Source organism: Equus przewalskii, chromosome 11 (genome assembly GCF_037783145.1).
Source record: "Equus przewalskii isolate Varuska chromosome 11, EquPr2, whole genome shotgun sequence".
Lineage (NCBI taxonomy): Eukaryota > Metazoa > Chordata > Mammalia > Perissodactyla > Equidae > Equus > Equus przewalskii.
In genome coordinates this window covers 33,097,244-33,119,699 of record NC_091841.1, presented here as the reverse complement: position 1 = coordinate 33,119,699, position 22,456 = coordinate 33,097,244, and the positions used below count along the sequence as shown (strand labels likewise).

Sequence of the window (22,456 nt, the reverse complement as noted above, 5' to 3'; positions counted from 1 at the left end):
CTTTTAATTGGTGCGTGACAATGTGTCCTGTGACACACACACACCTTGTGTCCCAGGGTCTCTAAACAAAAGCAAACCCCAGGTTCAAGGGCACGACCCCTTCCAGCAGGGCCCCTGTGCTCAGCCCCCAAGCCTTCCTCCATCTTTGCCCGCCCCTCCTGGGCACTCTGTCAGATGCTGAGGCACCTGGACAACACCTGGAGGATGCTCCAGAACCACACGCCCGGGGGAGGCAGGCCAGCCCCACACCTCAGGACCTCAGTTATGACCCTGGACCCCTGGACAAGGGCCCTGGGAGGGGGCTCGGCAGGATGGGGAAGGGGTACCCCTAGATGGGGCCCTGGAGGGGGAGGCCCTTCCCCCAGGCCTGGACCCTTCCGAGGAGACAGTCACCCAGGCCCGGGAGGCTGGCTGCAGGCCTGTCTGGCCCCTTGAGGCCTCCTGTGCTCAGCCCCGGGAGGAGGGGCTCCCTGCCGGCCGCGCCCCTCCCCCAGCAGCCCCCGTCATGCCCAGGGGTGCACTGTCGCCTCACCCTGACGTCGGCCCTGAGGCAGGGCCTGAGTAGCATCCTGTCCTCACTTGGGGGTAAGGGATGTGGGGGGCAGGGGCCAACTCACTGGAATGGGAACCCACTCAGGAAGGGGGCAGATGAGCCAGCATGATTGGGTGGGTGCAAGGGTTGGGGGCTGCTGTCCAGCGGTGGGACAGCAACCGACCACAAGCCCACCCGCGGGGGCACCTCATCTCAGGCTCACCCCAGTCACCATGACAGGGCCTCACGGGTCATCTTGTCTGTGTCCTTACCTTACTGTTCACAGGGCAGACAGAGAGAGGGAGGCAACCGCCAGACCTGGGACGAGGCTTCTGGTTGGCGAGGCGCCATGCCACCTGCCCCTGTGCAGGATGCCCACTCCAACTCCAAATACCATGGGGGACCTGTACCCCCACAGGCTTACCCACGTCGGGAGCTGATGACATGCCCAAGTGCACTGCAGTGGAATGGGGTCACTCACACACACATGGCCTGGATTGAGGCTGGGGTCATGTGCACATGTGAGACCTGGACCTGAGATTATGTGCATGCAAGGGACCTGGGCTCGGGGGTCTGTTCCCCCTGCTTGGCTGTGTGGGCCCATCTGGCAGGCATCCTGCGAAGTCCCAAGTGTACACTAGGATGCACACTGCCTGTGAGCACAGGGGCACGCTCACATGTGCACGCACACACCAGCCCCACCACACAGCGTCTTGGCCAGGGCATCCTCTTCTTTAGAGACAAACCACTCAGCTAATGAGTCCCTGTGCTCAAGGAGGAGGCGGTGGCAGGCTCCTGCAGACTCAGCTCTTTCCCCACCGGTCTTCCCTCCTGCACCTGTGGCCGGTTCAGCCGGCTCTGGTGCCTTAGGGACACCCTGGGGTAGTGCAGGTGGGGCTGGGCCAGCAGGGGGACCTCATGGCTCCTGCTCCACGCTGGCTCCTCCAGCTCCTGGGTATGACACTCAAGGATGTGCATAGGGGGTACAGACACCCCCTCCCTAGATCCAGAAAGCTCTGAGTGGCTAGGCCACTCACAGGCCCAGCCTGTGGTCTGACCTCAGGGCTGTGGGTCTCCATCTGATCTCCCCAGTGCACCCAATGCAGGCTCCAGGCTCCTGTCCCCTGTCCCCAGGCCCCGCTAGTGCCAGGAGCCCCCAGCTTCTGCTTCACCTGGGGTGGGGGGAGGGCCTCGCAGTGGGTGAGGGCAGGGTGCTCCTCACTGTGTAGCTGGTGGTCAGGGCCTGGGGTGTGGAGCTGGGCTGGGCTGGGCAGAGGGCAGAGCCAGTGGTTGTGGAGGCAGAGGGTGCCCAGGGGCAGTGCCTCGGCCTATACTCGCCCACTTGGGCAGTTCCCACCCATGACAAAGGTTTCCCCGATCAGTGCAGAGGCTGGCAGGACCTTGAGGGAACCCTGTTGTGGCCCCTCCACACTGGCAGCAGGGAGTCCTGGAGGCGGACTGTGGAGGGCAAGGGGGGAGCCTCCCTTCTCCCCAGCCCAGGCTTTAGGGAGCGCTCCCCAATCTGCTGATGATCCACTTGTACACCCCCCACCGACTGCCTCCTCCAGTCTGGAAAAGCTGCTTCAAATGCAGCCTGGCCAAAGGGCACCCTTGATTCCCTTACCAACTCAGCACCCCCAAAGCACCCTCACCTCAGGAAGGACACCCCATTCTCCCAGGGGCTCAGGTGAACCCAGTGACCTCACTACTTCTGTCTCTCTTCAACCATGCTGGTTGAGGTGGAACCCATCCACCCCCACCTCCACGGATGCCTGTAGACCCCTCCCTGGTCTCTGGGCTCCCACCCCGACCCTCACAGGGACCCAGTGCTGCAGGCACCAAAGTGCCCTGCCTGGAGCTGCAGCCTTCGCTGCCGAGATGTGGCCCCCATCATCTCCATCTGAGCTCCCGCCTCCAGCCTCCCCTGCCCTTCTCACCCTCTAACAAACTGTGCAGTGACCTTCTATGAACCCACGGTCCAGCCCTCATCCCCAGGACACCAGCCCTACTGGGCAGGTTGCTTTGCCCTAGCATTCCATGCTGTGTCCCGAGCGTCAGCTCGGAGGGTGACACAGGTGGCTCTCAGTGATCGAATGCTAAATACCTGAATCTATGGGGCAGGGGAACTTCGTCTACAGGGGAGGGGTGGGGGGGACCTTTGTCTATGGGGAGGGACCCTCGTCCACGGGGGTCACTGCCCTGCGCCAATAAGGGACAAGGGAAAGGGAAGGAACTGTGGTCCTGAGCGCGAAAAGCGCCGGGGCGGGGGTTTGCTCAGGGCTGCTGAGGCTTCCGGCCCGGGAAGACCCTCGGGGCTGTCTCCTGTCCCCTGCGGCCCAGCCCAGATCCCCTCTGCAAGCCCCCGGAGCTCGGACGGCCCAGGCCTCAGGGCGCAGGGCGGACCCGGACCTGGACCCGGACCCGGATGCTCGCCCGGAGGGAGAGGGCGGGGTCCAGCGGGAGGAGGGAAAGGGAGGGAGTCCGGCGGGAGGAGGCGGGGAGCATGCGCCCAGCGCGACTCGCGGCTCGGTCCCCGGGCCGCTGCGGCACGTGACAGTGAGTTCCGGTTGCGGGCTCACGCACCCGCGCAGGCACGCTCCGCGCACGCGCAGTCCGCCCCGGCCGCCGCCTAGCCCATGGCGTCCGAGCGGCTCTCGAGCAGGCCCGCCTGCCTGCTGGTGGCCAGCGGCGCCGCCGAGGGTGAGGCCCCGCGCACGCGTGCTCGGGAGGGAGTAGAGCCCTCCTGGGAAGGGCCCGGCCGCTCCGAGCGTGTGGTCCGGCAGCCGCGGGGGCACGGGCCCGGGCGCGGCCTGCGAGCGCGCAGCGGTGGCCAGCCCGGGCAGAAGGAGCCGGGCAGCCGGGGGCCTCCGTGCGCCAGGCCCGCTGCCCCAGGGGCCCGGGGCGGGTGTGTCGAGGACGCGGGGCCGGAAGGCCCGGGGGTGCGGGGCCCTGCTGAGCGGCAGGTCACGAGCGTGTCCTCTGTGCCCATCGTTCCGCCGCCCGGCCTCGCACACCCCCAGGAGGCCGAGGGGTTGGAGAAGGGACGGTCCTGGTGGGACGGGGGCGTGCAGGGACCCGGAGGGCGCCCGGCGCTGCTCTGAGCACTTGCCAGGTCCTCCCCTGTGCTTCCTCTCTCGCCGAGGGAAGGGATGACCTCAAGGTCGCATCTCGGGGAGGTGGAGGGCCCGGGTTGGGGCCCGGGGTCTGGCTCTGTAGCTGCCCAGGTGGACGAGGGAGAGAGGACTGAGGGTGATGAGGTCACGGGGGGCTCAGCCCCAGGAGCCCTGAGTGGGTTTCTAGAAGGAGGGTAGGAGGAGCCGGGTCCCTGCCACTCCCCTCATGCGGAGGTCTAGGGTGGGAGGAGCCATTGAGAGTGGGGTTCAGTCCTGGAGAGGAGGTTGTGGGTCACCTCCAAAGGTGGATGGTTGGAACTGGGTAAGAGTGAGGAGGGATCGCACCGGTTTGTGCCACAGGGAGGGGTTGTTGAGGACATGGAGTCGGGGCACAGCTCTGAAAAGGCCACTAGGCTCTGTGGGCAGGACAGGTGGGCCCTGGGCTGCAGCAGGTAGGGCTTGGGGGAGTGAGGGTTGAGGAGCTGGGAGGGCAGAATTGGGCAAAGTCTGGCAGATGATTTGGGGAGACTGCTAAACACGTGAACTCTTTATGATGAATATATGTTAATTCGTTAGAGTGAATAAAGATGAAAATGAGATTTAGAGATTGGGTGTCAAGATTAAAATAAAAATGAGAAACACTGACCAAGCCCATTTAGAAATAGATGTCCCACAGCCTCCAGCAGCCAGGAGCCTTCCTACGGGGTGTGGACAGAGAGCTAGCAGCAGTGTAGGGCATGGGTTCCGGATGCCGGAGCCCTTGTGATGAAAGCGGCCACATGTCTTTGGGCCAGGGCAGGCAGTGTCTTGGCCTGTGGGGAGGGGTCAGGATTCCCCCATGCTGCTGCTGACAGCAGCAGCCCCACCTCTGTGGGCACAGGCCTTACTCACTGCCGCCCCTCCCTGGTGGTTTGGTGAGCAGACAGCTGTGTGAGGGAAGGGCACTGTGGGTTTGCCTTCTGGAGAGGCCTCTAGTGGCCAGGCTGGGGAGAGAGCCCACTCTGGGGATGAAGGGGCTGGCTAGTGGGCCAGGGCTGTGAGAGGTGGGCCCTTGTGAGGTGGGGGGAGGGGCTGCTCCTTGGGGTGGTTCTGGGACCAGGAGAAGCCCTGGTGTCTGGGCAGCCTCCCACCTGCTCAGGGCAGGAGTGGGGCCGTCTCGCCCTGTACCCACCAGGGATGTCCCCTTCTTGCAGGTGTGTCGGCCCAGTCCTTCCTCCACTGCTTCACGCTGGCCAGCGCTGCCTTCAACCTGCAGGTGGCCACCCCTGGGGTGAGTCCGGCCACCCGTTCTCCAGCCAGATGCATGCTGTCCCTACCTTTCTGGGAGTGAGGTCAGGAGAGTGCTCTTGTTCTCTGGGAGGAGCAGGGAGCCTGAGGTTGGTGTGACCCCAGGAGCTGCGCTGTGCCAGGGGCCGGGACCCCAGTGGCATCATCAGGCTCTGGTCCCACCCGTGGCGAAGGGGAGACCATGTGTTGTGGGTTGGTGTCTCTACATGTGAAAGCAAGGATGGCTCAGATTCTACCAGGAAGAGTTCTCAACCTCCTGATGGTGTGGGACCTGGGGTCATAGCAATGATGCATTATATGTTGGCCCCTTGCATGTTTCCAGCATCACCCCCATGGTAGGTGGGACAGCTGCTGCCCCTTATAGCAGGAGACTGTGGGGCAGGTGGGGGTCCGGTGTGGTGAGGCCCGGGAGGGGGCTGCGCTGTCCATGCCTGTGTCCCCGAGGGACTGCTGTCTGTCTCAGCCCTCATCCATGTTTCCTCCAGTCCCTGTGATCCAACGGGTGTCCACTGCTGATCCTTGGTTTCTGGGCTCCCGCAGGGGAAAACCATGGACTTTGTGGACGTGAACGAGAGCAACGCGCGGTGGGTGCAGGACTTTCGCCTCAAGGCCTATGCCAGCCCCGCCAAGCTCGAGTCCATTGATGGTGAGGAGCTGTGGGGCACCCGAGCACTTGGAGGGTGGGGTGTGTGGGGTTCCAGGTGGGCTTGTAGCTTCCAGAGCGCCCCCTTGCTCTGCTACTGAAGCACTGGGGCCTGCCGCAAAGTGCTGCAACCATCCAGGGCAGCCTCCAGTCCCGCCTCCTGGGCCTAGGATTCCCAAACTCCATCTATTGGGGAGAGGCGGCAGGCACATGGAGATATGAGATGGTGGGGAGTGGTGGCCGGGCCTTGGGAGACTTAGCCCGTGTAGGGAGAGTGACAGATGATGGCAGCTGACGGTGGGAGCACAGAGGAGCCAGGCTGATCCCTGTGGAGGGCCTGGTCCCACTGGCAACCCCGCTCTCTGTGACTCCCTGGCCTGTGTCTCCCTGCAGGTGCCCGATACCATGCGCTCCTGATTCCCAGCTGTCCTGGCGCCCTGTCCGACCTGGCCAGCAGTGGGTCCCTGGCCCGCATCCTGCAGCACTTCCGCTCTGAGAGCAGTAGGTGACCCCTGGGACTGGGGGTGAGGGGTCTGCAGAGTCATGAGAAATGGGGCTCCATCCACAGGGAGGAGAGGGAGGAAGACGGCAGGGTGAGGAGTGAGGGCTGGGGGCAGTGGCCGCTGTGGAGAGCAGGGTTCAGAGCTGGAAGCGCCAGGTCATTTTAGAAGCCAGACGGGGCCCATGTGAGGAGCCTGTGATTCTGACCAGTGAGTAGACAAGCTTGCTTGGCCATCCACACACACGAGAGTGGGCCACCCCTCCCCCCGCTCCTCCTCCCCCTGACTTTGTGCCCCTCAGGTCGCCATCCCTGGGGGCCCTCTGCCTGTCCCCTGCTGGGACTGGTGGCTGTGCGTGCTCCCCCGCCCACCCCGGGCTCCTCCGAGGCGGGCAGGCAGGATGCTGGCTTTGTTCCTGGTGGGGTTCCAGGTTTGAGGCCAGCCAGGGGGCTGGGAGGAAGGCTGCTCTGTGGAGACATGGCCTCTCGCCCTGGCCTGGCATTGAGCTGTGATGGGCCTGTCGATGGGACAGGAGCGGGACACTCGTTAGGGACCAACAGAAGGAAACCTGGGGGCTCTACACAGTGTCCTTTGTTGGTGGGAACAAGGCCTCCTGTTCCCAGCGTGGTCTGGACAGGCAGTGATTGTTCTCGGCCACCTCAGTCGTGGGAACACACTTGTGCCAGGCTGCCTTCTGGGAGGAAGGCTCGGAGCCAGGGTGACGGCTCAGCAGGACCGGGCACCGTCTCCAGAGGGACGGGAGGAAGGGCGGTGGTGTGGAGCCCTCCCGGCTTTGCCGAATGGACCTGAGCGCCCTCGTGACTCCTTGGATCTGGTTCTTGGCCACCAAGACATGAGGAGACTGGCTCTGAACCAAGCTTGGAAGCAGCTGAAGCACAGCCCTCGTGTTTCCGGCAGGGGAGGGTGGTGTGGGAAGGGGAGCGAGGGGGCAGCGGCCTCCAGGAGCTCTGCATGGCAGGGTTGGGAGAGGGCAGGAGGCCTGGGCAGGTGTCCAGGGCCTCAGGCTTGCCCTGCCCACTGCTTTCAGAGCCCATCTGTGCCGTTGGCCATGGCGTCGCTGCCCTCTGCTGTGCCACCAACGAGGACAGGTCCTGGGTGTTCCAAGGCTACAGTGTGACAGGGGTGAGTGCACTGCGGGGGTCCCAGGCCTCACTTGGGCCCAGGAGATCTGCATCCATGCTGGAAGGCAGGGGGCCATGGTCACCTCTAGAGTTCCAGCACCAGGCTGCCAGTTCTCCGTGCTGCCTGCTGTCTACCACCACCCCCAGCACCCGCCCTGCCCCGCGCCCCTGACATCCAGGCCGGCCCCCATGGGGCAGGCCCCCAGCCACGCTGACTAAGCTGCAGATGCGGGAGGGCTCTGCTGCAGCGGAGGTGGGGTCAGCCGAGGCCTTGCTTTGGTGGCTGTTGAGTGCACGGTGTTCTTCGTTTCTAGGAATGGTGCTGCCATTTGGGTGGACGGCCTGGGTGGCGGAGGAGCAAGAGGGAGGGTCCTGGGGAGGGAGAGTCTGCGCGGCGCGCGCTGAGGGGTTTGGGTGGCTTGGGCCGGGGCGGGAGGAGAGGAGCTTTGAGCTCCTCGTGTGGCCCAGGTCCTCTCCAGCCCTTCCACTCCTGAGGGGCTCAGTCCTGAGGCCCCTGCCCAGCTCATTCTGGTCACCTGTGTGCCCTGATGCTGGGGGAGGGGGTGACAGCCAGCCCCTCCCCCCACAGTGGCCCTGTCACCCTGAAACACCCCACAGCGGGAGGGCCTCACCCTTGGTCCCAGCTGCCAGCACCTTCTGCCTCAGCAGCCTCGAGGTCCGAGTCACAGAGCAGTGACACATGCCCCCACCCCCATGTGTAGGGAGGGCATGGTCCTCTGCCCTAATTTGGATCTGCCCGACCTGGGGCGGGTGCCCGTTTCCCCTGCAGCCCTCTGTGTACGAGCTCGTGAGGGCGCCCGGCTTTGCCCATCTGCCGCTCATCGTGGAGGACTTTGTGAAGGACTCAGGCGCCAGCTTCAGTGGTGAGCTGGGCGGCACTCGCAGGGGACAGTGGGGCTGCCTGCTGCAGCCTGCGGGCGGTCCTGGCCAGGCCAGCCACCTAGAGCTGAGGTTCAGTGGACACCAGTGGTCGGCAGCGCTGAGATCCAGGCGGGCTGACCCACTCATTGGCGCAAGTCCGCTAGGAGCTCACGGCCCTGAGAGGGTGGGTGGGTGGGTCTGGAGGCAGAGCCCAGTGAGTGGTGTGGCCTAAGGCCTGTGTCTCGGGCCTCCTGCAGCCAGTGAGCCTGATGCCATACACGTCGTGCTGGACCGCCACCTTGTCACCGGCCAGAACGCCAGTTCTACTGTTGCGGCCATGCAGAACCTGCTCTTTCTCTGCGGCAGCCGGTGAGAGGCGGCAGGCGGGACCTGGCTCGTACAGGCCCTTCTGCTGGGCCATGTTGGCAGCGATGCCCTGGTGCTGGTGCCTGAGCTTTGACCCGGCGCCTGTCCTGCAGGAAGTGAGGTGGTTTCCTGCTGAGCCAGCCCACCTGCCAATGCCACCTCCAGACGGCCCAGGTGTTCCCCAGAGGTAGCTGGACTCCTCAGGTCTCCAGGGACCCCGCCTCTGTGACAGCCTCTGAGAATGGCTCTCAGATCTCCTGACCTGGCTTGGTCGGATTGTTGGAGGGCACCAAGGATCAGCCCTGAGGAGCGTAGGCTCTGGGGGAGGGCCGGCTCCCAGCCCCCGCACGTCCTCCTGGGGAGGAGGTGGAGAGTGCTGAGGTGCTGGCCCTGGGCGGTCATGAAGAATTCCAGGTTGAATGTTCCACGGAGAGGTGGTGTCGAGTGAGTTGGCTCTGGAGAGTCCTGGGTGGGGTCTTGGCCCGTCTGGTCTTCCTGGGGCCGGCACTGGATGGCTGTGTCTTTCCTCTCTGCCTGTCCCTGTCCCCCCAGGTGGAGCAGAGGCTGACCCTCCCCAGGAGGCAGGATAACGTGCCAGCTGGACCTGCGCCCCAGGGGCTTGCTTCTGGGTGGTGAGGGTCGTGCCTAGGCCTGTGTGCTGCCCCCGACCCCTCTGGGCATTGGTGGGGGCCATGTGGGGAGGGGCCAGCTGACTGGAGCTTGCTCAGCACTTTAACTCGCCTAAGATGAAAGGGGGTCTTCTGGTGGCCACCAGCTCCTGGTCCTGAAACTGGCTGGTGCTGAAGGATCTGTCTGAATTTTAACCTTGCCTGGTACACGGTTTCAAAACAGGATGGCGACCCCCTGTGAGGCCAGGATGGCCCTCAGGGTGGACGCACTGTTACTGCAGCCTTTCTGATGTTGAGAGAAAGACATTTAACTGATTACAACACCATGGGCTTCTTAAGACCGCGCTGCTCACCCAGGCCCTACCCAAGTGGCCTGAGGACACGGTGGCCATGCCCAGTTGCGCAGCTGCTCTGCAGGTTTCAGGGTGGAAGTGACAGAAGCATAAGCTCCACTTGGAAGGAGGCCCCGCGGGTGGCCTCCTCGGGTCAGCCAGGGTGGCAGTCAGTCCTCATCTCTCAGGCCCTGGCCAGGCCTTTGCTGGGGATGCCAGGCAGCTGTCCAGCCGGCTCCCTCCCAGTGCAGCCTGGTCACCCCGCAGCCTCCCCGGGTGCCTGGCCTGGGCAGAGGCCCTGGGATGAGGCCTCCAGGAGCCACTCGGGCCCCCTTGTGTGTTCCCACCTTCCCATTCCCCTCCTCACTGGCTTTGCCACATTCTGCCCCTCCAAGTCCCAAGCCACTTCCTTCCTGCTCTGTAGACCACGCTGAGATGCCCCGACATGTGCCCTCCTGTCGGCATTTCCCGGGAAGATGATGTTGGGAGCCCCTGACACCTTGTCCTGCCCTGCACACTGTGGGTCTGGCTAGCCACCCGCGGGGCCTCGGTCAGCCCCCGTGTCAGCAGTTATCACCCTGTGGTGATGGATGTTTCTGGACAAAAGGGTGTTTTAAATACGTTGCCTTAGGGTCATTATCTGTGTCATCTACGAAGAGCTAGTAACACTTGCTGAGGGCTTCTGGTCTGTGCTTCTCAGCCTTCCAGACTAAGGCGCAGAGTGGGTCTGCGGAGGGCCCCGCCAGCCCTGTTCCATGGGTGCCTGCTGCGGCTCAGTCCTGGGTCCGCCAGGTCCAGGGCACGGGGCACAGGGCTGGGGCTGCCCACGAGGCTGGGAGGAGGAGGAGAACGAAAACCCTGGAAGGTGGCAGGGGTGGGTGCAGGTGCCCTCTGGGATTTCCCCACGCGCCTAGCATGTTTAAAACAGAGTCTGACATCTACCCAAGAGAAATAAAAACTTACAACCCCACAAAAATGGTGCATGGATGTTCCCAGCAACATCATTCACAGTAACGAAGGGGAAACCAAGCGGCAGCTCCCATGAATGGGGTACTCTTGTTAATGGACGATGTTAGTATCCATACAGTGGGGTATTATTATTTGGCCATAAAAAGGAAAGAAATTGTAACATTCTACAACATGGGTGAACCTTGAAAACGTCATGCTGAGCAAAAGAAGCCAGACATAAAGGACCACATGTGACTTCATTAATAAGAAACATCCAGAAAATGCTAGTGCAGTAGGTCTTTGTGGAAGGAACGTGCAGATGACCGTGATGTCGCCTTTTTGGGGGATGGGAAGGTTCTAAAGCTAGTGGCTGCACGGCTTTACGGCTTGTAAATCACTGGACTGCAGACGTGAGTGGGCTCAGTGTCTGTCAGTTATGTCCACAGTCACACCTGCACTGACCCAGCCTTCATCCTGATACCTCCATGTCCTAGGATGTAGCCCGTTGACCAGCTTGGGGAGAAGACTTGGCACCATCCCACCAGGCAGCTGAGGGCTAGGAGGGACTCGACAGAGGGTGAAGCCCTGCCCACCACTCTTAGACACCCCAGCTGACCCCAGTGATGTGACATGCCCCATCCGCCACCCACCCCAAGGCGGCCCCCTCAGCACCCTGGATGGGCTGAACCTGCCCAGGAGGGCCAGGCTGGGGTACCTGAGGTGGCCCAGCCCACGGTAGGCCTTGTCCCCAGAGCTTGTGCTATCTGCAGTGCTGCCCCTGCTCTTGGGGAGAGTGGCCAGGAGGCTGCTCCAGAAAATGGGCAGGGCGGTGGGAGGCCCTGCTCACCTGTTGTGCCTGGTGCCTGATGTGCCTGCAGAAAGCTGTGGGCAGCTGGAGTCTGGGCTTGGCAGGGGCTCTTAGGGAGGGGAGGAGGAAGGGGCCCTTCCCAGTGCAGCAGGTCACATGCAAAGTCCAAAAGGTAGTAAAGGTGTCTCTTAACCAGCTGTGCCACACCCATCGCTCTGGGTTTAAGAGGTGTATCCAGAACATCTTGGTTTCTAAGCTGGTGGCCAGTGCCATCCCCACGAGGTGGCGCCATCCCCACAAGGCAGGGCCATCCCCATGAGGTGCCCCCATCCCGGAACCTGGCATCCCGTGGAAGGCCGGCCTGGCCAGCACCTGGACAAGAGGCAGGAAGAGTTGTTCCTAAAGCAAGAGGGAGGGGCTGGCCTTGGCAACCATATAACCAGGAAGCTGTGTGCAGCTTTGACTCCAGGGGCCCTGGGACGCCCCTGCCCCCAACTCCACAGCACACCCTATGGGCCTGAGGGCCATCAGGGGCTCTGGGCACCGAATTGCTCAGGGCAGTCCCCACCTCCAAAGTCAAAGGCCTCCTGGGCTCCCAGGTCACAGTGCCTGGCAGTGGGCGAGCGGCAGCTTGTGCCTGAGGCGAGGGGCTGAAAGTGCCTGTGTCACCTGACTAGGTGCCCTTGTGGTGCTCTTGACCCAATCCTGTCTTGTGGAGCCCAGGTTGCAGCCAACAGCTGGGCACCAACTGCCCAGGGGGCAAGGAGACGGGGCCAGTGATATGAAACGGCACGGGAAAAGTGACAGCTTTAATGCATTAGGCAAAATTTTACATAAAATCAGAAATCTATGATCCGTCCCTGCTCCAATTGGTAAAAAATGCAAGATTCATTGCAAGGCATGTGCAATCAGACCCCAATTCACAGACAGCACGGTCTGCGGTCCAGCCTCAGGCGCCACACTACTTTCCATTCTCTGCGCTGAACATCCGTTCCTAGAGAGGGAGAGCACGAGTGGTGCCAGGAGCACAGCCAGGCAGCGCACAACCCCCCCAACCCCCCCATTTCCGCACCTCGGAGGAGGGAGGCAGGCTGCTGGGTCTGCCCCAAGGCAGGGTCCCAGCAATCCTACGACCACATCCAGCAGACACTGCCCTTAAGATCACACAGGGCGGCAGAGTCCACTGACAGGCACTGCCCAGGCTGCCAGAGGAGGAGAAACACCGGGGGTCCCCACAAAAGTTCCACTCTGCCCCGACTTCACCCTGGGGCACTCACCGTCAGCATCCGCTCCAGCTTCACGGCGTCTGCAGCAAACTTCCGGATCCCGTCCGAGAGCTTCTCCACGGCCATCTGGTCCTCGTTGTGCAGCCAGCGGAAGGCCTTCTCGTCCAGGTGGATCTTCTCCAGGTTGCTGGCCTGGGCTGGGGGAGGACAGAGGGGAGCCCTGAGCCCTCACTGCCCGGCATCTCCCACGTTGCAGGTGAGACACAGGCTGCCTGAGCCCCAGCTGGTGACCCCACCCCTCGGCTGCACTTTGCTCAGCTCTGTCTCCTGCACCCTGGGGTGACCAAGGTACCGAGGTCCTGGCAGCGGCCCAAAGAGGGGGGGCCCGGGGGCATACCCGCCTTGGCTGAGAGCACGGGCGCCAGCTTGGTGCTGTCCTTGAGCAGCTCGCCCAGAAGCTTGGGCGAGATGGTGAGGAAGTCGCAGCCTGCCAGCGCTTTGATCTCCCCCGTGTTGCGGAAGGAGGCGCCCATGACGATGGTCTTGTAGCCAAACTTCTTGTAGTAGTTGTAGATCTTGGTGACGCTCTTCACTCCTGGGAGGACACGTACCATGTTCCAGGACGGCCTCCTGGACAGCCAAGGCAGAGTCCCTGCTGCGCTGCCCGGTGCTGCCACCCCATCTGAGCCCGCACCCACCCAACTCTGCGCCCCGACCTGACCCCGCACCCCCACGTGACCCTATGCCCCCATCTGACCCCGTGCCCCTGCCTGACCCTGCACCCACCCAACCCCGCACCCTTGTCTGAACCCTCGCCCATCCGACCCCACGTCCATGCGACCCCGTGCCCCCATCTGACCCCACACCCAGCGCACCCCAGCCTGGCTCTGGGAGCAGACAGCACAGGCTCCTCACTCAGCCTCAGCGGTGCTGCTGGAGCCACTCCCCTGGCCCCGGTACCTCAAAGGGCAACTCACCGGGGTCCTCCAGGGGCTCGTACGATTTCTTGTCCGTATTTGCCACATGCCAATCGAGGATGCGCCCCACGAAGGGGGAGATGAGCGTCACCCCCGCCTCGGCACAGGCCACAGCCTGGGCGAAGGAGAACAGCAGTGTCATGTTGCAGTGGATGCCGTGCTGCTCCTCGAGCTCCCTGCAGGGATGGGGACAGGGATGGGGTGGGCATGAGCGTGGCAGGGACCTGAGGGACCATGGCCAGTGGCTGGCGTCCCACTCAGGGCTGCTCGTGAGCACCTGTCGTTTTAACATGGGACGATGCTCGGGATTCATGATTGGAGAGGTGGAGAGGGCTGCCCCTCCGTCGAGAGCAAAGCTGGCCCACTCACCACACTTCTCCTCAGCCCGTGGGTCATAGGTGACCGGAACTTTCTTCATCAGATCCCCCATTTCAAAACAAAGGCGACGGCAAGAGAGGTCCCCTGAGAGCCAGCAGGTCTCCCTGGCCTGACCCGCACCAGCAGCTGGGGCCCTGGCCCCTCACCTCCTCACACAACTCGCCGGGCTGGAGGTCCCCGAGTCATCCTGACTGCAGTGCCCTCCTGCCCTGTTCCACCCTCCCCTGCCCCCTGCTTGTCCTCATCCTTCCCGGGCCACCCTGCAACAAGCCCACGGCACTCCACCCTCAGAGAGGAGCCCTGACCACGAGGGGCCCCAGGCTGCTGCCGGTCCTGTAGGAAGCTTATCACGGTCCACCCGAGGACAGGGCAATGGCCACACTCTGCCACGCTGGGGTGCAGGGTGTGACAGCTGAGCCTCTGCTCAGGCCCGTCCAGCACAGGCTCCCATCCTAGGGGACGGTTTCAGAGGCATCTCCGCTGTGGGTCACTGGAGTGTTCAAGAAGCGAGGCCACAGGGCCAGCCCAGTGGTGCAGAGGTCAAGTGTGCATGTTCAGCTTCGGCGGCCTGGGGTTCGCTGGTTTGGATCCCGGGTGCAGACAAGGCACCGCTTGGCAAGCCATGCTGTGGTAGGCATCCCACATATAAAGTAGAGGAAGATGGGCACGGATGTTAGCTCAGGGCCAGTCTTCCTCAGCAAAAAGAGGAGGATTGGCAGCAGATGTTAGCTCAGGGCTAATCTTCCTCAAAAAAAAAACAAAAACAAAAACAAAAACAAAAGAAGCGAGATCACAGAGCCTACACTCCCAGTGTGAGTCAGCAGATGGCAGACACGGTGGGAAACAGTCTGAAGCAACTCCACAGTGAACACTGAGGACCTTGTGACCCAGCACTCCACGCCTAGGCATGTGCCCACGAGAGAGCACACGTCTGCACGGAAACTCACACAGGTGGTCTCTGGCTTGCAGTTTTTTTTAAAGATTGGCACCTGAGCTAATTGCCAATCTTTTTTTTTTCCCCTCCTTCTCCCCAAAGCCCCCAGTACATAGTTGTATACTCTAGTTGTAGGTCCTTCTGGCTCTGCTATGTGGGACGCCACCTCAGCGCGGCCTGATGAGTGGTGCCATGTCTCTGCCTGGGATCTGAACCAGTGAAACCCTGGGCCGCCGAAGTGCAGTGCGTGAACGTAACCACTGGCTCAGGGGCCAGCCCTACAATTTTTTAAAATTTATGATAGTGCAAAAGCAATATACATTCAGTAGAAACTGTATTTCAAAGTTTGAATTTTGATCCTTTCCCGGGCTAGCGATGTGCGGCCTGAACCTCTCATGACGCTGGGCAGCAGCAGCGAGCATAGCTCGTCAGCCCCAATCACGAGCATGAACAATCGATACCGACCGCTGGGTGGCCTTCCCGTCAGGACAGTGCTCAACCCATCACGTGGGACAGTCCACACTGTTATACAGCAGGCTTTGTGCGAGAGGATCCCGCCCACCTGCAGGCTAAGCGAAGTGCTCTGAGCACAGTGAAGGTAGGTGAAGCTAAGCTAAGGACACTCAGGAGCTCAGCTGGACTGAATGCGTTTTTTGTTGGGGTTTTTTGAGGAAGATTAGCCCTGAGCTAACATCTGCTGCCAATCCTCCTCTTTTTGCTGAGGAAGACTGGCCCTGAGCTGACATCCGTACCCATCTTCCTCTACTTTATATGTGGGAATGCCTGCCACAGTATGGCTTACCAAGCGGTGTGTAGGTCTGCACCTGGGATCCAAACCACTGAACCCTGGGTTTGCCGAAGCAGAATGTGCGAACTTGACCACTGCGCCACCGGGCTGGCCCCCAGGACTGAATGCATTTTTAACTTACGATGGGTTCATCAGGATGCACCCCATCCTAACTGGCGGAAGATGTGTACACAGATGTTTACAGCAGCATTATCCGTGACAGCCCCAAAGGCAGAAAGCACCACGTGTCCACTGAAGGATGAACGGACATGCAAAATGCGGTGTGGACACACAGTGGAGGATTAGCCTTAAAAGGAACACGGCCCTGACACGCACCATGACACGTGTGAACCTTAGAAACGTGCTCAGCGAGGGACGCCAGGCACCAGGCCTCGTGTCCAATGACCCTTTATGGGAAATGTCCACAAGAGGCACATCCAGACACGGAGAGGAGGCTCGTGGTTGCTGGGGGACGTGGAACAAGTGAACGCACGGACAGATGGCGTGAAATGAACCGCTCCCACATGGTTGGTCAAGCATTGCTGGTGTCAGCTCCTTCTGGGTGAGAACATCACAGGAGATGGCCTATTTTCGCATTTTTCTCTGTCTTCAGCACTGGGCATATGTTTGGTGCAGGAATAATGTGTTCTTGATGAAGTGCCGGTGTCAGCACGCGCGGATGTGGGCAGGGTGGGGGACAGGCAGCAGCTGTGGCTCTCTCACAGGGACTTTGCTTTCCTCTGGGTGGTGGTGAGGAGACTCATTTGAGCTATGGGCTGTGTCCCTCACTCTTGGCCCCCCAGGACTGCAGGTCCAACTTGCCTGCAGCCGCAAGGTCCTTACCCCCGGAGTAGAGGCAGAATTCCCGACAGCGCACTCCTCAGGGGGGACACTTACTTTCCAGCCTGAATGCCTTCCCAGGTTGACGACAGCTTTATTAGAATCCGCTCCTTGCTGATCCCAGCTTCCTTGTAGAGCTCGATGAGGCGCTTGGCACGGGCCACCATGGCGTCCTTGTCAAAGGAGAGCCTGCGAGAGCAAGGGGCCGTGACAAAGAGCACTCACCTCAGGAAGCGGGGGCAGGACCCCAAGCCAGCCCTGAGCCCTAACCCTGGCACACCCTCGCTCAGGGAGCAACTTAGGACCCCACGGTCCATCATGTTCCTTCGCGGGATTGACACCAGAACACGGGCTGGAGACGAATTGCTCAACAGGCAGCACCAGCCACGGCTTCTCAGACAGGAGCAGGCCTCCGGAACACTTGGCACCATGTGAGAAACCACGGCCCAAGCAGATGCTTTGGCCCCAACCCATCAGCCCGCAGTGGCCCCGTGTCCTTACCTGGCATCTACTTCCGTGGAGACGCGGCCCGGAATCTTCTTCAGTATTTCTGCTCCAAACAACACAAAAAGTTTATCAATAGCATTTTTAATCTGTTCTTCTTGTGACCTGAAACACAAGGGAGGAAATCAGGTTAGAAGCTTGTTGGCTTTAAGCGTACAAGATTCTACAAAACCAATTCGGCTTTTCTTTTGCCTAATTCCTTTCCCTCCATCTTATTTGTGCTTAAAAAAATTTTTTATGGGGCCGGCCTGGTGGCACAGTGGTTAAGTTCGCACACTCCACTTTGGCAGCCCAGGGTTTGCTGGTTCCGATCGCAGGTGCAGACCAAAACACCACTCGTCAAGCCATGCTGTGGCAGGCGTCCCACATATAAAGTAGAGGGAGATGGGCACGGATGCTAGCTCAGGGCTAATCTTCCTCAAAAAAATATTTTTTTATCATGCTAAAATACACATAGTATAAAATTGACCATCTTAGCCATTTTCAGGTGCACAGTGCAGTAGCGTTAAGAGCACTCATATTGTGGTATGGCCAACACTATCTCCCCTCTCCAGAACTTTCTCATTCCAGACAGAATCCCTCCATTTTGGCACCTGATAAAAATAATATCTTCACTCTCTCTGGAGTCCCCTGGGGGCAGCTGAGTGGGGTGCACCATGGTGTCCCAAACTGTCCAGAGTCTGAGGGTTCGCCCAACCCACTGCACATGGGAACATCTCCAGCACGTGTGCGCCACAGGGTGGGACCTGTGGGGCTGGGCGAGGGCACAGGCCTGTCTGGTGATCCCTAAGAACACCACCTCGTCACCTGATTCCAGGAGCACCAAGGCCTGGCTGATGCAGTCGGGGCATGGCAGAAGGGAACAGGAAGCTGGGTAGGACAGGGGGCACACGGGTGGAGGGGAGGGCAGGTTCAGTGCAGAGCAACCATCACACACCTGCATGCCACCTGGACCTCAGACATAGGAGCGCCAGAAAGGGACAGGCCGGAGAGGATGAGCTCCCAGCCAGGGCCACAATCCCCTGCAGGCACCACTCTCAGCTGTGCATTATCACCCTGAGGAAAACTTAAAACATCTAGCGGGCCAGCCCTGGTGGCCTAGTGGTTAAGTTCAGCGCACTCTGCTTCGGCGGCCTGGGTTTGGTTTCCGGGCGTGGACCTATACCACTCGCCTGTCAGTGCCCATGCTGGGGTGGCAGCGCACATACAAAAATAGGAAGATTGGCAATGGATGTTAGCTCAGGGTAAATCTTGCTCAGCAAACAAACAACAAAACGATCTAGAAAAGGCAAATCTATGGAGACAGAGCCAGTCTGTGATTGCCTGGGGGAGGGAGCGGGGACCGACTGCAAACAGGCACCTGGGAACATTCTAGGAGGTGAATGTATTCTAAACCTGGGTTGTGGAACAGCTGCACCACTGCATAAATCTACCAGAGAGAATTGGGCTCACTGTGCACTTAGCGAATTTTACTCCAATAAAGCTGTTAAAAGATAATAAAATGACAGAAAGCAGGTCAGAGGTTCCCAGGGCTGGCAAGACTGACTACAAAAGGGGAGGTGGGGATTTTCGGGGTGCAGATGTTCTGTCTCTTGGCTGGGGTGTTTACAGGGGTGTCAATGTTCCTGTAAACAAGACGCATTGAACTGTACACTTACAATGGGTGCAGTTCACTACATGTAAGTAACACTTCAGTAAAGTTGATAAAAATAAATATAAAATATAAAAGAAAAACTTAAAAAGCCTGCAGCCAAAAATATTTAAGAATTAAGGGGCTGGGGGCTGGCCCCGTGGCCAACTGGTTAAGTTCATGCACTCCGCTGCAGGCAGCCCAGTGTTTCATTGGTTCGAATCCTGGGCACGGACATGGCACTGCTCATCAAACCACGCTGAGGCGGCGTCCCACATGCCACAACTAGAAGGACCCACAACTAAAATATATACAACTATGTACTGGGGGGCTTTGGGGGGAAAAAGGAAAAAAAAAGAAATCTTTAAAAAAAAAAAAGAGAGAATTAAGGGGCCAGCCCGGTGGTGCAGCAGTTAAGTTCGCACGTTCTGCTTCGCGTGGCCCGGGGTTCGCCGGTTGGATCCCAGGTGTGAACATGGCACCGCTTGGCAAAAGCCATGCTGTGGTAGGCATCCCACATATAAAGTAGAGGAAGATGGGCATGGACGTTAGCTCAGGGCCAGTCTTCTTCAGCAAAAAGAGGAGGATTGGCAGTAGCTAGCTCAGGGCTAATCTTCCTCAAAAAAAATTAATTAATTAATTAGTTAAAAAAAAGAATTAAAATTCAGCGAGGGAGGCAAACAACTAGATTGGGATGGGGCCTGAGTATGCCCCTCGGCCCCGCAGGTGAATTCGGTTGGGGGGGTGGTGTTTGTGCTTGTGTGTGTCCCCCCCAACCCTGGCACTTACCCGCCCAGCTTCTTGCCATAGGCGATGGCCTCCTCCACCAGCTCCTGGTAGGCGGGCATCTGCGCAGCAGCCAGGATCAGGGATGGGTTGGTGGTGGCATCCTGGGGCTTGTACTCGTCGATGGCTAGGGAAATAATTTTGGAAAGCAGAAAAGTAAGTGGAGCACTGGCTTCCACTCAGAAACCCGTGACGGGTCCCCTAAAGCCCTAAACACATGGAGTCAGTGTCTCCTGAGCTGGGGCGCAGCCACACTTCCCGCAAATTTCTTTCCTGGTCCCAGAAGCTGGACAATAGGCAGCTGTGTGCACAAGAACCCAGACTAAGGCCAGAGACCAAACGTGCCCCTGCGAGAGCTGACTGCTGCCTCCGAGTGAGGAGGAGGCAGCTGGGAGAAGCCCGCACAGCCAGCGAGGCGCCTCCAGCTGCCAAACCGCTGTCAGGAGGCGCGCTCGCACCCAAGGCATCAACAGAGTGACCGGACATAGTTATCTTCAACAACTGCTTCCTTTCTTCCTTAAACTATTCTCTCTTTTAACACATTAGTTCTTTCTTGGTAACCAAGCTAGGAATTCCAAGAAACCAGCAAGGCTTGACTAGGAGTCTCACCAGCCAGGCTGTTAAAACAGAAGGGTGCGCAGAGCTAGCCCACGGCCTTGACCTCCATCGCACGGCTCATCGTGTCCAGGATGAGCTGCTGGTTCAGTACGTTGATTTGGCAAATGAGTACTTTCAAAGTATCCTCTGATGACAAAACTACAGAGACAGAGAACAGCCTGGGGCTGCCAGGACACGGACGAGGAGACGGCTCTCAGGGGCACAGGGGAGAGCTCTGTGGCCGTGGGACAGCTGTGTCCTAACTGTCCTGGTGGCTAAACGAGTGTGCATGGGTTATAAGACCACCACACAGGATGCCGCCCCCCATGTAGGCTGACAACTGTGAACACTGAGCCAGGCCTGCAGGATGGTGCTGGTGCCAAGTTCCTGGTTCTGATATCACGCTGTGGTCAAACAGGATGTCACCACTGGGGGACGTGGGCGAAAGATTCATGGGACCCTATGGGCTAATTTTGCAACTTCCTGTGAGTCTATAATTATTTCAAAATAACAAGGACAAGTGGTCTGGAGCGGTGCTTAGACAGGTGGGTCAAACCCATGGAATGAGACCATGAAGATGGTGCCTTTGGTCGTATACAACGGTTCCCCGATAAAGCTGACTTTTAGCAAAATTAAAGATAAAACCACGCCCCATCTGGGGTCAAGAGATGGGCATCAGGATCCAGGGACCCTTAAACTGAATGCAAAACTGGGGGGAGTGGGTGCGCTGTTCTGGGAAGAACATCCACAGCTTTGATTATATTTTCAAGGAGGCCTATGACCCCCCCAGAGGCAAGAACCTTCACCTCACAAAATGACCACAGAGCCGAATGTCCTATTTACAACTACATAACATTCATGGATACACATTATCAACTAATGTATTTTTTAATAAAGTTGTTAATATTCATTAAAAAAAATAAAATAGTGCTTGGGTTTAGATATTTCTAAAAAGGAAAAAAAAAAAAGTAAGCATTCCCCAGGTCCCCGCCCGCCTTACTGGCCCTATGTTGTCAGAATGGGTAACGGAGTAGCCATCCCCCTGCCACCCAGTGAGAAGCAGTGGAAACAACACGGACTCGGGCTCTGTCGAGGAAGTGAAGATGATCAAGGACTCTACGTGCTAAGCCGGGAAAACAGGCGCAGAAAAGCATGCAGCCGCTCCCCCAGCACTTTCTACCCTATCAGTATCACTGCCAGGAGGGCTGGATGACAGTGTGGGGTGATAAAGGAGACCCTTATCTCCCTGGTAACAGGAGCTCTGGGTCTCCTAAGCTCCCCAGCTCCCACCAAGTGGGGAACTTTTCTCAATGGGTTTAACATACTCCGCTAGCAAGCTCAGGGGTTGGACTCAAGCCATCACTGTCTCCATCTTTCATATGTAAGCGGCCAAACATGCTTATTCACTCTCCTAGGCTCTGCTAGATAAACAATCCGCTTACACTGTGTTACAAAGGGGAATTAAAGCCTGTTTCTCAAGTCACTGTGAGAAAGCAGAAAAGAGAGGAAGTCACTTCTGTATTGCATGTCCCACGGCACTCATATCCACGGAGCATTTCACGATTTTCCTGAAAATCCTGTCTAGTTCACAGCAGAACAGAAGGTGGGACCATCTAGTCTGGGCACCGCGGAGGACAGAAGAGCCGGGGATTAACAGTAGGATCCTCCTGTATACTTCTCTGTGTTCTCCCCTGCTCTCCAATGACCACGACTCAAACCCAGGAAAATGTCAACTCAACAGCAGGACAACCTCGGCTTTCCTCAGTGCACCGAGCTGCATCCACCCAGGTCTGCCACCCCAGGGCGTGGGTGTGCAACTGTCGGGCCCCCTGCCACAAACGGTCACCAGCAGGCACGGCCGTCCCTTGGGCAGGGGCGGAAAGCGTGCAACAGGAGGTTTCAAAAGCAGGTGGTGTCACTGGCAGTTTCTGGTCTTTCTGGGCCCAGAACTAACTCGTGTTCCTGCTCGGCCGGCAGTCAACACTCGCTGGACAGAACTGCCCCAGCTGTCCACACGGACATCGGCTCCCCGTCCACCCCGAGCCCCTCGGGGCCCCGACCCGCCGACGGTCCCCCCGGGCTCCAGGCTCCGGGCTCCGCGGCTGCAGGACCCGGCGAGGGCGGGGCTCGGGCTTCCGGGTCGCCAGGCCCCGCCCCGCCGCCCGCGCCCCGGCTCCCTCGCCCGCGCGGCCGGCCCGGCCCCGGCCCCTGGGGACCCCCAGCCCCTCAGGACCCCTCAGGACCCCCCGCTTGCTCTGCCCCGGGCCCGGGGCGCCCCCGGCGTCCACGAGCGCCGCCGACGCCGCCTCCCGGCACGCGTCCCGGGACGCGGGGCCCCGCGCGGCCTCACCGTGGAAGTCGCCCGTGTCGGCCACCACGGTGGTGAACTGCTTGAGCTGGTCCAGCGCACTCTCCATCCTCTGCCGCTTCACCGGGGACCCCGACATGGCGAGCGGCGGCGGCGGCGCGGCGACCACAATGCCCCGCGGGCCCCGCCCCCGGCGCCGGCCAATCCGAGAGCTGCGCGGGGGGGCGGGGCGTGGGCGCCTCGGCGACGGCGACGCCCCGCCCCTAGCGACGCCCTGCCCCCTAGCGACGCCCCGCCCCCGTGCCGG

The 22,456-nt window shown here is 60.0% G+C and overlaps 2 protein-coding genes across 3 annotated transcripts; one reads left to right on the top strand and one right to left on the bottom strand.

The window, feature by feature from the left end:
- The first annotated feature begins 2,767 nt into the window (after positions 1–2,767).
- GATD1 (glutamine amidotransferase class 1 domain containing 1) lies at positions 2,768–10,402 on the top strand. Of its 2 annotated transcripts, XM_070565858.1 has the most exons (8): positions 2,768–3,232; positions 4,839–4,915; positions 5,473–5,578; positions 5,969–6,076; positions 7,124–7,218; positions 8,008–8,101; positions 8,357–8,468; positions 8,579–10,402. In XM_070565858.1, exons 1-8 carry the CDS (start codon positions 3,169–3,171, stop codon positions 8,583–8,585), a joined length of 663 nt encoding a protein of 220 aa, XP_070421959.1. In that variant the 5' UTR covers positions 2,768–3,168; the 3' UTR covers positions 8,586–10,402. The 2 variants fall into 2 exon arrangements, with proteins under 2 accessions (XP_070421959.1, XP_070421960.1); XM_070565859.1 differs by having other exon boundaries at positions 3,049–3,232; positions 8,357–8,610.
- Positions 10,403–11,976: 1,574 nt separating this feature from the next.
- TALDO1 (transaldolase 1) lies at positions 11,977–22,400 on the bottom strand. Its single transcript, XM_070565857.1, has 8 exons — positions 22,192–22,400; positions 19,248–19,371; positions 16,826–16,933; positions 16,382–16,513; positions 13,386–13,561; positions 12,806–13,003; positions 12,460–12,605; positions 11,977–12,176 (listed from the first exon to the last, which is right to left on the bottom strand). The coding sequence occupies exons 1-8, from the start codon at positions 22,286–22,288 to the stop codon at positions 12,144–12,146; spliced, it is 1,014 nt and encodes a 337-aa protein (XP_070421958.1). The 5' UTR covers positions 22,289–22,400; the 3' UTR covers positions 11,977–12,143.
- Positions 22,401–22,456: the final 56 nt, after the last annotated feature.

What these genes read in the sequence shown, in the direction of transcription:
- GATD1 (XM_070565858.1), top strand. Translation starts at nt 3,169, where the DNA reads ATGGCGTCCGAGCGGCTCTCGAGCAGGCCCGCCTGCCTGCTGGTGGCC. An exon ending in TGCAGGTGGCCACCCCTGGG is followed by an intron (nt 4,916 to 5,472) that starts GTGAGTCCGGCC and finishes GGGCTCCCGCAG; the next exon opens with GGGAAAACCATGGACTTTGT. An exon ending in GCACTTCCGCTCTGAGAGCA is followed by an intron (nt 6,077 to 7,123) that starts GTAGGTGACCCC and finishes CACTGCTTTCAG; the next exon opens with AGCCCATCTGTGCCGTTGGC.
- TALDO1 (XM_070565857.1), bottom strand. Translation starts at nt 22,288, where the DNA reads ATGTCGGGGTCCCCGGTGAAGCGGCAGAGGATGGAGAGTGCGCTGGAC. An exon ending in TATGGCAAGAAGCTGGGCGG is followed by an intron (nt 16,934 to 19,247) that starts GTAAGTGCCAGG and finishes CTTGTGTTTCAG; the next exon opens with GTCACAAGAAGAACAGATTA. An exon ending in AGCTGGAGCGGATGCTGACG is followed by an intron (nt 12,177 to 12,459) that starts GTGAGTGCCCCA and finishes CTCCCTCTCTAG; the next exon opens with GAACGGATGTTCAGCGCAGA.